The 13,660-nt window shown below is 48.9% G+C and overlaps 1 protein-coding gene across 1 annotated transcript in view; it reads left to right on the top strand.

Moving 5' to 3' along the window:
• The first annotated feature begins 1,488 nt into the window (after positions 1 to 1,488).
• CHRNB2 (cholinergic receptor nicotinic beta 2 subunit) overlaps positions 1,489 to 13,660 on the top strand; it is a 33,656-nt gene continuing 21,484 nt past the window's right edge. Inside the window, exon 1 of the mRNA XM_082202303.1 lies at positions 1,489 to 2,430. Coding sequence (XP_082058429.1) covers positions 2,388 to 2,430 — 43 coding nt within the window. The 5' untranslated portion in view covers positions 1,489 to 2,387. The remainder of the gene's footprint in view (positions 2,431 to 13,660) is intronic.

The raw sequence follows: 13,660 nt of genomic DNA on the forward strand, positions 1-13,660 counted from the left end.
CTGGCCTCCACAGTCACTTACGGACTCATTGTTAAAACCGTGTTTATGGAAGACAATCTTACTCAGCTACGAGTGATCGCCAAAGAAGAAGATAGGCACATACTGTAACAGATCTGCCTGTAGCTGGGTGGTAGAGTGTTTGCACTACATGCAGGTTCAATCTCCAGTATCTGTAACTAGGGCTGGGAATGAGCTGCTATCAGTTGGAGCTGAGTAGACACTACTCACCTGGAGAGACCAGTGGTCTGGCACAGTATAACTGAGTGTCCCATCAGTGAAGGGCCTTGGTTTAGTGTTAGAGCACCTGTTTGGCATGCAGAAGGTTCCAGGTTCATCTCCAGGTAGGGCTGGAAACATCCCCTGGGAGAGCCCTTGGAGAGCAGCTGCTGGTCATTGTAGACTATTGGACTACTTGAATATTGCTCAACTGCCTTGCTGTATCACGTCGTGAAATTTCTGCCCATTGTAGCAATTGAAATGGGCTGTGCTGTCTGATTTTGAATTGTATCTTGGAATTAAAATGGTAAGGCAATAGAATACAATACAATAAATTTAAAAAGCAAGCTGTTTTTTTTTTAAAGCCTTATTTATAGCCACATCAGATAACTGACCCACGCACTCCAGGTTCTCAGAGGGTAAGCACACTCTTTGAGCTGCCTACTGTAGTGGGTTTTTATAGCTTACTTAATGACACAGTCACACGGGTGGCAAATGCCATCTAAATACAATTTCATCCGGCGCTCTTTTAGATTATATGAGTTTTTGATCTGCTGTTTATGTCTTATCTTGTGATGCTGCCGTGTTGCCTCTTCTGTACAAGTTTGTTCAGGTATTTTTCTTTATACCTTTCATCTCCTTACCTTATACCTGAGCGTGCTCAGTTCCTTTCCTCTTTTGTTGACTCATTGGAATACCCTGTCTGTCTTGTTTGTTATACATTTAATAAGATAATTTTAAGAAGGAAGGAAGGAAGGAAGGAAGGAAGGAAGGAAGGAAGGAAGGAAGGAAGGAAAGAAGCAGTAAAAAGGCAATTTGAAACTCAATATGCATATTTAATGCAGCAATGCCTCGGATCCCCTGAACAAAGCCTGCTAACCTCTGGCAGTGCACAAATCACAGCTTGGGAGCCCCTGATGTAGACAACACTGAACCGGATGGACCAGTGGTCTGACTCAGTATAAGTCGGCTTCCTCCGTCTCTTTCCCTCGTGTACACATTTTTCTTTATCTCTCTCTCCCCCTGGAAGGAGTCTCCCCCCTCTCTCCCATACTCATCCAGACTTGCACAAGGCGGGACAGAGGGTCTTTACAGAGCATTAAGACTTTGTCTCTCCCACTCCCCATAGCCGTACCTTTATGTCTGCGCGACAAAGGAAAGAACACACACAAAGAGAGAGCCATCTAAATACAAGCATCTATATCTTAGCCCTTTCTTCCATCCTTCAGATTTCTACTCTCCTCCATATCCTGAATATACACCAAGCAATGCGCTGCATCAGGAGGGCTAGATATAGGCCAGTCCTAAGGATGCCGGCGTGGTCCTGTCCATCCTCATCTCCGAGCTTCTGAGGCACTCGCTTCCGCTCCCCTGCGCTGGGAAAAGGGCAGCTACCTCCCCCCCCTCCCCGCCCTCCGCCTCTAGCGGCAGACGGCGGATGGGTCCCCGCGGACCTGGATCGGCCCGTGTGTTCCGGGGACGTAAGAGCCAGCGCTCGCCAGCTCCTCAGGGGTGGCCTCTGCGTCAAGGGGAGCAGCCGGAGCCAAGGCGCTGGAGAGAGAGAGAGAGGACGCCAAATGTAGAGAGAGCCTGGAGCATCCTGGCACTTGCCTCTCTCTCTCTCTCTTTCTCCCCCCCCCCTCCTGAGCATCATCTCGCCTCGGCCCCTTCACAGGTTCTCCTGCGCATCGCCTTGGCCAGCCAGGCGAGGTCGAGGCGTGGGTAGGTTGGTAGGTGGGTGAGTGAGTGGATGGGGGCTCCCGGGTTTTTGCGCATGGCTCTCCGGCGGGGCTGACGGTCCGTTCAGCACCAGGGACAGCGGCAAAGCGCTCCAGCACCACGGAGAGCGCGCCCTTGCCCCGAAAGAGGAAGCGCCGGCTTGGTCTTCAGCACCACGGAGAGCGGCCGAAAGGTGGGGGGCGACTTAGAAGGAACTTGGGCTGGGTTAGAGATTGCGGTGCCTCCCCCCCAAAACAACTCAGAGAAGCCTCCATTCTCTGCAGTCTCCCCACCTCCCCCCCCCACACCTCATTCAATCCTAGGAGCTGCCGGAACCGCCTGCACACTTGGATTGTAACCCACCCCCCATATTGGAGGGGGTGTGTGGAACGCGTAAGGACAGAGGCAATGTCTTTATTTTGAGGGAGAAGATTCCTCGCCCACCCGCTTCAATGGCTCTTCTGATCTGCTTCTGCCTCCTTGGGATCCTAAGAAGTAAGTGTGACCCCCCCTCCTTTTCCCTATAGCGTTTAGGGCTCCCTTTCCCCCAAGACTAGCATCCTACTCTAAATGAAAGCAGAGGCTTTGTTTAGAATCAGACAGTGCGCCCTTTCCTCCTCTCGACTTCCTAGGGAGGGGAGCCGCTGCCGGTCGCGAGTACGAGCTTCTATTTTTATTGTGTCTCCAAATGATGCTCTTGAAAAATACGTCAGTTACTCAGCTGGGCAGAGATTTGACAGGCCGCCGATGGCTTAGCGGGGAAGCCAGATCGCCCCGTCCAGCTCCTGACTAACCGGTACTCAGGGTGGGCAAGGCGACTTCCATCTCAACAGGCCAACTCATGCTGAAGTTTCCCTCTCCTCAAAAAGAAAAAAGGAAAGGGGGGGGGAATTGGAGGGGGGAATCTGAGAAGGTCATTTATCTGCCCATCCTCCATCCGAGGAACCGCACTAGGCAAGGCGAAAGAGGCTGGGGAGTGGGGCAGCAGGATGGGGGCTGAGATTAGGTACCCCTTAGGCACGACTGTTTACAGCTGGAGGATAGCCCCAGGGAAATTCCATGGGACTGGCTCTGTCTGACAGTCCAGCTAGCTCCATCTGTCTTCCAGCAAGGGGCAGCTGCAGGAGCTGGAAAGTTCATAACCCCAGGCACGATGACGATGAGAGACAGAGAAGGAAACAAGGAGAGAGGGAGAGGGAGAAGGGGAGAACCCGCAAACGCCGGAGGATCTTCTGAGCGATATGAGGATGGAGGAGAGGTTGATAGGAGCACTAGATGGTGATCTGGCGGTTATTGGCTTTGGTGGCTGGTGCTCATTGGGGCTGGTGGGGCGGAAGGCAGGGAGCCCGGCAGTAGGCGGAGCCAGAGCTAATGACAGGCAGAGCTAACTGATTATAGTTTTGTCCCCACCCTCCTCTTCCCTGCTGAGTTCTGCAAGGGGCATCACTGAGACTAAGGGTGCCGACAGGCAAGGCCACCCCTGGCCTGGTTATGAGTCAAAAGGCAGGCAGGTGGGGGCACACTAAGCTTGGTGGGGCAGTGCCCCAGTTGACTAGCCTCCACTGGGTATTGGGTTCTTGCAAGACTTCTATGAGAAGACAATTGTACGGCAGTTGCAGACAGTGTTGAATAGGGGATGGGAGCTTGCAGTCCTCCTGACATCGCTCAGTGGACTCCAGCTCCCATCATCCCTGACCAGCCTGGCTGATGGGAATCATTGTCCAACCATGCCTTGATGGACACAGGCTCCCCACTCCTGTTGCAGAAGGGGCCCTTTACTACCGTAAGTATCTGAATGGTGCTGGGCCTTATAGGCCTAGAATAATTTGGCTGTTACTGTGATGGGTTTCTTTTAATACATAATGTTCTGGTTTACTTGTGTGTTTTTTCAATTGCAAGCTGGTTTGAGGTGGATTGCAGGGGGAGTGAGATATTCATTAAAAACAAAAACAAACCCACAATATTTAAATTACAGATAGGTAGCCGTGTTGGTCTGCCATAGTCAAAATAAAAAATTCCTTCCAGTAGCACCTTAAAGACCAACTAAGTTAGTTCTTGGTATGAGCTTTCGTGTGCATGCACACTTGTGTGTATCTGAAGAAGTGTGCATGCACACGAAAGCTCATACCAAGAACTAACTTAGTTGGTCTTTAAGGTGCTACTGGAAGGAATTTTTTATTTTGACAATATTTAAAATGAGGGATCATCCAGAGAGGGTAGACTCTCTCAAGGCAGCAGGTTTAACATCTGGGTATTCTGCAGCTTCCAGCAGATAAATTAGATGCCTTGTATTTAGGTTCTTGCTGTTTTGTGTTGACCTGTAGCTTCCCTCCCCTTATAGATGCCTCACACACAACCAGCTAATGACATGCCCAAAGTCCTGTTCTCCATGAACACGATCCATCTCCTATTGTGGAGTAGAGCAACCTTAACACTGGATTCAACAGAGAAGAACCCTGTGTGCCCATCAAACTGTCTTAAACAAAGCCACAGAGCAGAATTCTATAGGTTATTTATTAGATCAGGAATGGGGAATGTCTGGTTCTCCATACATTTTTGGATTCCAACTAGCTAGCATGGCCAATGGTCAGGAATGATGATGAGCTGGAGTCCAGCAACATCAGGAGGGCCAGAAGCTACCAACCTATTTCCTAGACACTTGTCCCAACCCGTCAGGGATCACATATTAAATGCACATGTGGCCACCCGGATGTTGTCAGACTCCAACTCCCATCAGCGCCAGGCAGCATGGCCAATGGTCAGGAATGATGGGAGTTAAAGACCAGAAACACCTGGAGGGCCGCAGGTTCCCCCTACCTGCTTTAAAAGGAAATCCAGCCATTTCTCTTAACAGGAAATGCCTACCTAGCCCACTTCAAGGGTTAGTGCTTTGAGGGAGGAGTGGTGGAAGCTGAGAGAGAGAAGGAGAGAGAGAGGAGAGAGAAAAACATTTCACACTACGTTCTCTTCAACATCACATCACTCCTGATCTTATAAACTTCTGTCACATTCCTGAGGAGGATCAGATGATGCTCACGCAAGCAGAACTTTATAAACATTGTGTAGGTAATTTCGAATTTGCAATGCCTGTTCTGGCAGGCAAATCCATTCCGCGTGTGCATTGTAGAAGGGCAACTTAACATCCTTTCCTCTCTCATGCATGTCAAGAGGAATCACAGTTAATCACGTAGTTGGGTGTATGTGTGTGCGCTGTATGTATAGTTAACTCTCAGAGGGAATTCCAGTCCTGTTGCGCAGGAGAGCTGCACAGAGCAGCAGCAGCGAGGAAGACGGATGAACCACAGTTACTTGTGAGTTACTGCTAGCCTCCAGCATCCAGACTCCAAAGGACTCCAGGGTCCCTGGTGGCTAAGCAGCTGAGTCTATTGCCAGCTCATCCACAGGTACCATTCCCCACCTCTCTGCTTCAGCACCACCCCTCCCACCCGTCAATTAGGGGAAATAACATTTTCCCTAGTCTGCCCTGCAAGACTGTCATAAGGATTGCTTTAGGTATGCAACAGACTTTCCCATGTGAAATATTCTATACATGTACAGTGCTACCTCAGGTTAAGCACTTAATTCATTCCAGAGGTCCGTACTTAACCTGAAACTGTTCTTAACCTGAAGCACCACTTTAGCTAATGGGGCCTCCTGCTGCCGCCGGAGCACGGTGCCATCCTGCCTGGCCAGTGGTCAGGGTTGATGGAAACCAGAGTCCAGTGGTGTCTAGAAGACCAGTTTCCCCATTCCTGAATAGATCAAGGTTATTTGTTTCTATGTAACTACTTTTTAAAACGTGGCTGATTTTACCAATGACCAGTAGGTGAGTCTTCATAGACGCACTTCTCTGTCCTCCGTTCAGCATGGAAGAAGCATTATCAGAGGTCAAGGATACATTATTTGTTGTTGTTGTTTAGTCGTTTAGTCGTGTCCGACTCTTTGTGACCCCATGGACCAGAGCACGCCAGGCACTTCTGTCTTCCACTGCCTCCCGCAGTTTGGTCTATCCAACCATCTCGTCCTCTGTCATCCCCTTCTCCTTGTGCCCTCCATCTTTCCCAACATCAGGGTCTTTTCCAGGGAGTCTTCTCTTCTCATGAGGTGGCCAAAGTCTTGGAGCCTCAGCTTCAGGATCTGTCCTTCCAGTGAGCACTCAGGGCTGATTTCCTTCAGAATGGATAGGTTTGATCTTCTTGCAGTCCATGGGACTCTCAAGAGCCTCCTCCAGCACCAGAATTCAAAAGCATCAATTCTTCGGCGATCAGCCTTCTTTATGGTCCAGCTTTCACTTCCATACATCACTACTGGGAAAACCATAGCACATTATAGCCAGGGGGAAAACCCCAAGCCAAGCAGGGTGAGTGAGGGGTGTGGCATGGGAGCGTGTGCAGGTTGAGGAGGGTCTCAGAGAAGCCCCGAGGGATGCGTATGGCCCCTGGGCCCATAGTTCCCAACCTCTGCTTTAGAGGAGACTCGCTCCTGAAGAGAAGAGGTCTTTACAACTCTTCTTTCTCTCTTTCGCAAGGATGGGGAAGTTGGGGCCATCTGGACTCCAACTCCCATCAGGCCAAGGTAGTCTGGGATGATGGAAGCTGTAGTACAGCAACATCTGGAGGCCTACAGTTTCCTCATTTCCTATGTTAAAGAGAGAGAAATACTGTGAGAGCAATGAAAGGAAGACAGAGGAGAGAAGGCTGCTGAGTGACAGGCAGGTCAGCCTTGAGGGGTCTGGACTGCCCTTGCATGATCTTCCGAGCCCCACTGCTGAAATTCCATAAACATTCTATATTTACATTACCGTCCCTTTCCATATGATTCTTCAGATCTCTTTCTGCCTCCGTTCTTTCCCCCACCCACCAAACCCCAGTCCCTATGCAGCAACAATGCATGACTTCATGGGCAAGCTTGCACCATTCATTATGCATCGGGTGTGATGTGTTATGAAAGGAAGCAACCTATGAATCATGGACCACTCACCCAATGGTTTCCCCCACAGCTCCCATCTTCCAGGCACAAAACACTGCGCTCTCACTTCTCTGTTCTTGTTGCTTCTGCTGCCAATGTTCTATGAGTGCCATCGCTCAGTGGTACAGCATCTACCTGTTGCAGAAGGTCCCGGGTCCAATACTCCAGGTAGGGTGGAAGAAGGCCCCCTGCCTGAAATCCGGGAGAGCTGCTGCCAGTCAGTGTAAACAGTACTGAGCTAAGGTGAATCCAATGGTCTGAGTTGGTATAAGGCAGTTTCCTCTGTCTCTATGATTTAGGGAAGGGCCATAGCTCAGTAAAGAGTCACATCCATTGCTCTGTCCAATTTTCTCTTCAGCTCTAGCCACAAAGGCAGCCCGTAGGGAATTGCAATCCTTGAATGATAATAATAATAATAATAATAATAATAATAATAATAATAATAATTTATACCCCGCCCATCTGGCTGGGCTTCCCCAGCCACTCTGGGCAGCTTTCAAAAAAATATTAAAATACTGTAATACATCAAACATTAAAAGCTTCCCTAAACAGGGCTGCCTTCAGATGTCTTCTAAAAGTCTGGTAGTTGTTGTTCTCTTTGACATCTGGTGGTAGGGTGTTCCACAGGGCAGGTGCCACTACCGAGAAGGCCCTCTGCCTGGTTCCCTGTAACTTGGCTTCTCGCAGTGAGGGAACCGCCAGAAGGCCCTTGGACCTCAGTGTCCGGGTAGAACAGTGGGGGTGGAGATGCTCCTTCAGATATACTGGACCGAGGCCGAATTGACGAACATTTCCTTTTCTCTCCGCTTCAACCAGGGTTGGGCAACATTCAACCCTCCATATATTACTGGACACCAGCTCTCGTTATCCCTGACTATTGGCCATGCTAGGGATGATGAGAGTAAACCACCCAGTTGGTTTAAACTAACCAGTGTTTCCCTAAGTTCTAGCATAACAAGGAACTCTGGCTAGTTTAAAAGCAGAGGTGGAACCTTCTCCACCCCAGAGGCACCGCAAGAGGGAGGGAGACAGGAGCCTCTAGCTCACGCCAGCTCACGCCAGAAGCATTTAGCATTGCATTGGAAAGTGCCCAAAAGGTTCAGGTGTAAAAAACAAAAACAAGCCTTGTTTTGGGTGTGATGCTTGAATCCAGCCAAAACTGCCGAGCAGTCTGCCAAGAATAGAAGAAGCAGAGGCAGATTCCACCTTGCCAAGGCAAGCTAGCGTGGTTTGCCAGAGTGACTGGTCATGCCCACTTGCTGCCATCTGACACAAGGAACAAAAATGGGGGGGGGAGAGAGAGATTATAAGATACAACTGATAGGCTGCAATCAGCTTGGCAGGGTGGCACAATTGTTTGGTCTTTGTGTTACAGTGGTACCTTGGTTCTCAAACTTAATCCGTTCCGGAAGTCCGTTCCAAAACCAAAGCGTTCCAAAACCAAGGTGCGCTTTCCCATAGAAAGTAATGCAAAATGGGTTAATCCGTTCCAGACTTTTAAAAACAACCCCTAAAACAGCAATTTAACATGAATTTTACTATCTAACGAGACCGTGGATCCATAAAATGGAAGCAATAATCAATGTACTGTACTATAAAATAAACAAGACATTATTGTAGATGGTAAAAATTAAAATCATTATTTTTTCTTACCTGCACCGGTGATAGTCATTGTTTGGATGGGGAGGCTTTTATCCATTTCCGCAGTCACACAGATCAGTCAATCGGTAGCTGAACTGGGTTCCACACAGCCACAAAAACAAATTAACTGAAAAAGCCACAAAAACGCAAAATAAATAGCAAAAACCAAAGTGCCAGACTTAGTCCATTCCAGAAGTCCGTTTGACTTCCGAAATGTTCGAAAACCAAGACGCAGCTTCTGATTGGTGCAAGCGCCCCAGAAACAATAGCTGACATCCGCATTGGATGTTTGGCTTCCGGAAAACATTCAGAAACTGGAACATTTACTTCCAGGTTTTGCAGCGTTTGAGAACCAAGGCATTTGAGAACCAAGGTACCGCTGTACAGCTGTGATGGGGAACCTCTGGCCCGCCTTTGGACCCATCAGCCCCAGCCAGCTTGCCTAGTGCTCAGGGATGATAAACGTAGTTGTAAATGATGGTTAGCTCAAAAGCTGGAATAATAAAGTATGGTTTGATCCTGGCTTAAGAGTTTTTAAAATTTAATTTTAAACTGTTGGGAGCTGTTCTGGAACCTGATGGTGAAAAGTAGGCAATAAGTTTAAATCATCATCATAGAATTGTAGACTTGGAAGGGACCCTGAGAATCATAATTAGTCCAAACCCCTGCAATGCCGGAATATGCAGCTGTCCGATTTGGGGATCAAACCTACAAACTTGGTATTTGTGCTGGGCCCGGGGGTAACCCATCAAATGCGGTCCAAGACTGGACCAGAATCCAAAGGTTCCGCTGGGAGTCAGTCTGACAGGGCCAAGGCAAGACATGAGGCAGGATACTAGGCAAGGACAGGGGCAGGATCTAGCATACAGCAATGTTGCTCCCACAACCTGGAGCGGGGTCCGACAGCCTTTTATCTTTGTCGGGGTAGCGGCCGGTCCTGATCCCCTGGTGACTCACCTCCCTGTCTCGCCCGAAGGTGAGCACTCCTCCTGCGAGTACCCAGGTCTCTCAGCTGTAAGCGATGACCCAGCTGAAGTCAACGGATCATAATCCTCACATCTGGAATCAGTGCAGGCTCATGCCCCTGACTTGGCCCAGCTGGTGTTTGTCGCAGGGAAACCTGTGCAGACTGGGACTCTTCAGGATCAGGCCCCAGACTTGGATGATGCCTGAGGCAAAGGATCCGGTGCAGACTGAGTCTCCTCTGGTTCCGATTCCGAGCCTGTCCCAGGCCATCACAATATTATCAGCACCATGCTCTAACCAACTGATCTATCAGTAGTAGTAGTAATAATAATAATAATAATAATAATAATAATAATAATACATTTGGAGGGCTGCAGGTTCCCCATCCCAAGAGACTTGGTGTTAAAGGACAATTAAATCGAGTTTATCAAAGTAAAATCAGAGAGCTGGGACCCCATGGGTCATCTAGTCCAACCCCCCTTCAAGGCAGGATTCACAGCTAAATAATCTCTGACAGATGGCCATCCAACCTCTGTTTAAAAACTTCCAGTGATGTAGTCTGTTTCCTCTGTCAAATGGCTCTCACCATCAGAAAGGGAAACACGATACTCTGGGCTCAAGGGCACCCTTCGTCCAAGAAGAATATCCTCATCCTCATCCTGCCCCCAAGTGATGCTGCCTGCCTGAGCCATGCTGGCGCAAGGACAAAGTTGGCACAGAGATCTGCGGCCAACTAAACATGCGCGCGCTCTCTCTCTCCCGCCCCCCCGCCGTAAAATATATTTTCTGTACAGTAGTACATTATCCCCTCGCTCTCTCCCTCCTTCGATCGATCCTCCCAACGACCTCTTTACTCAAGTCCGGCTTCTTGTTTTCCAACGCCTGTCAGCCACTTCCCAAAATTGCAATTAAGCTGTCAAGGGAGCAAGCAGAAGCGTTTGCAATTCACAGCCTCGGCAGGAAAGGAAGGGAGGTGGGCAGGTCCGGATCGCAATGCGCTGGGACAGAAAGCTAAGGAGTTACACTTTCCCCCCCCCAGACCTCCCCAGCCCCGCCAGGGACGTGGGTGGTGCTGTGGGTTAAACCACAGAGCCTAGGACTTGCCGATCAGAAGGTCGGCGGTTCGAATCCCCGTGACGGGGTGAGCTCCCGTTGCTCGGTCCCTGCTCCTGCCAACCTAGCAGTTTGAAAGCACGTCAAAGTGCAAATAGATCAATAGGTACCGCTCCGGCGGGAAGGTAAACGGTGTTTCCGTGCGCTGCACTGGTTCGCCAGAAGCAGCTTAGTCATGCTGGCCACATGACCCGGAAGCTGTACGCTGGCTCCCTCGGCCAATAAAGCGAGATGAACGCCACAACCCCAGAGTCTGTCACGACTGGACCTAATGGTCAGGGGTCCCTTTACCTTTTACCAGCCCTGCCACCCCACCCCATGCCTTTCGCAGCAACCTGACACACAAAAACCTAGCTGGTGCAGCTTTGGCAAAGGAGGAGGAGGAGGAGGAGGAGAAGAAGAAGAAGAAGAAGAAGAAGAAGAAGAAGAAGAAGAAGAAGAAGAAGAAAATAATAATAATAATAATAATAATAATAATAATAATAATACTTTATTATTTGTACCCCGCCCATCTGGCTGGGTTTCCCCAGCCACTCTGGGCAGCTTCCAACAAAGATTAAAAATACATTAAAATGTCACACATTAAGAACTTCCCTGAACAGGGCTGCCTTCAGATGTCTTCTAAATGTTAGGTAGTTGTTTGACATCTGGTGGGAGGGTGTTCCACAGGGCAGTTGCCACTACCAAGAAGGCCCTCTGCCTGGTTCCCTGTAGTTTTGCTTCTCGCAATGAGGGCCCTTGGAGCTGGACCACAGGCCAGAGCTTGGGAACAGGAAGCCCTCCTCACAGCCCCCAAAATATAAAACAGAAGCCAAAATATAAAATATATTTATAAAATATAAAACAGCAGCAGTCATTAATAATAATAATAATAATAATAATAATAATATATATATATATATATGCTTTCGTAGATTTTCACGGGTACAGGAATGCAGGTTTTGGTGTCTTCGGGTGTCTTCCCGTGTAAGAGTCGGGGTGTCTGTGCGACGTTTCGACACGGGAAGACACCCGAAGACACCAAAACCATATATATATATTAATAATATATAATAATAATTTATTATTTATACCCCACCTATGTGGCTGGGTTTCCCCAGCCACTCTGGGCGGCTTCCAACAGAACACTAAAATACAATAACCTATTAAACTTTAAAAGCTTCCCTAAACCGGGCTGCCTTCAGATGTCTTCTAAAAGTCTGGTAGTTGTTCTTTTCTTTGACATCTGATGGGAGGGCGTTCCACAGGGCGGGTGCCACCACTGAGAAGGCCCTCTGCCTGGTTCCCTGTAGCTTTGCTTCTCACCGCCAGAAGGCCCTCAGCGTTGGACCTCAGATCCGGGCAGAATGATGGGGGTGGAGATGCTCCTTCAAGTATACTGAGCCAAGAAGAAGAAGAAGAAGAAGAAGAAGAAGAAGAAGAAGAAGAAGAAGAAGATGCTAAAGGGAGTGGGCAATATTGTGCCTGTTGAATGTCTGGTTCTTAAACTTTCCCCTTCCCTTGATGCCCCTTTCAACACACTTGTTTTATGTATTTTAAAAAATGGTTCTGTTGTTGTTTTAATCTGAACTTGCCCTCAAGCTAACAGATGCCAGGGAGGGGGAAAAGGAAATGAAAGCATGGTCTCAGCAATCCAGTAGGGGATCGTTGGCCCAGGGGAAGGGTAGAGCATATGCTTTGCATGCAGAAGGCACCAAACATTCCCATGTAGAACTGGGAGAGAGCCCCACTCCTCTGTCTGAATCCTTGGAGAGCTGTTGCCAGTGAATGTAGACCAGAGTTTCCCAAACCCTGTTTTTTTGGACTACAGTTCCCATCATCCCTGACCACGGGTCCTGCTAGCTAGGGATGATAGGAGTTGTAGTCCAAAAACAGCTAGAGACCCAAGTTTGGGAAACCCTGATGTAGACAGACCAATGGTCTGATTTGGTTGGAGGCAACTTGCTATTTAAATCAGCACCATGAGGAATAATAAAATCTTACTATTATATTTAAGGGAAGGATCATAGCTCAATGGTTGAGCAGCTGTTTCGCATGTAGAAGGTCCCGGGTTCAAATCCAGATCCCCTGTCTGAAATCCTGTTCAGCCACTGCCAGCCAGTGTAGACAATCTAAGTCAGATGGCCTGATATGGTACAAAGCAGTTTCCTATGTTCCAGTGCATGAAAATGGAGACAAACAAAGAACCATTGTGGTGCTGCAGTTAGATTGTTGGGATTCAGTGCAGACTTGGGTTCAAATCCCTGCTCAGCCAAAGAGGATACCTTTAATAGCTTTCTTTCAGACACCAGGCAGAGCCTGTCTCGTTTGGCAAAGATGTTAACAGTAGTTAAGAACCATCAGGGTCCCCCCCAACCCCCGCTCAGTGTTACTTATTTAGAGCAGTTAAAGGTAAAGGGACCCCTGGCCGTTAGGTCCAGTCGTGGCCGACTCTGGGGTTGTGGCATTCATCTCGCTTTATTGGCCAAGGGAGCCAGCATACAGCTTCCGGGTCATGTGGCCAGCATGACTAAGCCGCTTCTGGCGAACCAGAGCAGCACACGGAAACGCCGTTTACCTTCCCACCAGAGCGGTACCTATTTATCTACTTGCACTTTGACGTGCTTTCGAACTGCTAGGTTGGCAGGAGCAGGGACCGAGCAACGGGAGCTAACCCCGTTGCAGGGATTCAAACCGGCAACCGTCTGATCGGCAAGTACTAGGCTCTGTGGTTTAAACCACAGCGCCATCCGCGTCCCAGTTGGACTCCCTTAGAGCGGTTGGACTCCCTTTTTTAAGCCAAAGGGCTTGCAGAGCAGTTTGTGGACTACAAATTAAAACAAGGCCTTCCCTGCCCGCAGGCCTAAAAGTGATGGCACAAAAGGAAAAGGCAACAAGCAGGGAAGAGGAAAGAAGTAAACTCAGGCACCATTTCTTGAAGTGAAACAGGAACTCTTATCATGAGGAGCTGGAATGGAAGCAGCTCAGGGGTAGGAAGTGCCAGACAGAGCTGGCCTTTCAGCTGATGGCCTTTCTCATCTCTGCCACTGACGTAGCC

This window comes from Podarcis vaucheri (genome assembly GCF_965113315.1).
Source record: "Podarcis vaucheri genome assembly, chromosome: 16".
NCBI lineage: Eukaryota > Metazoa > Chordata > Lepidosauria > Squamata > Lacertidae > Podarcis > Podarcis vaucheri.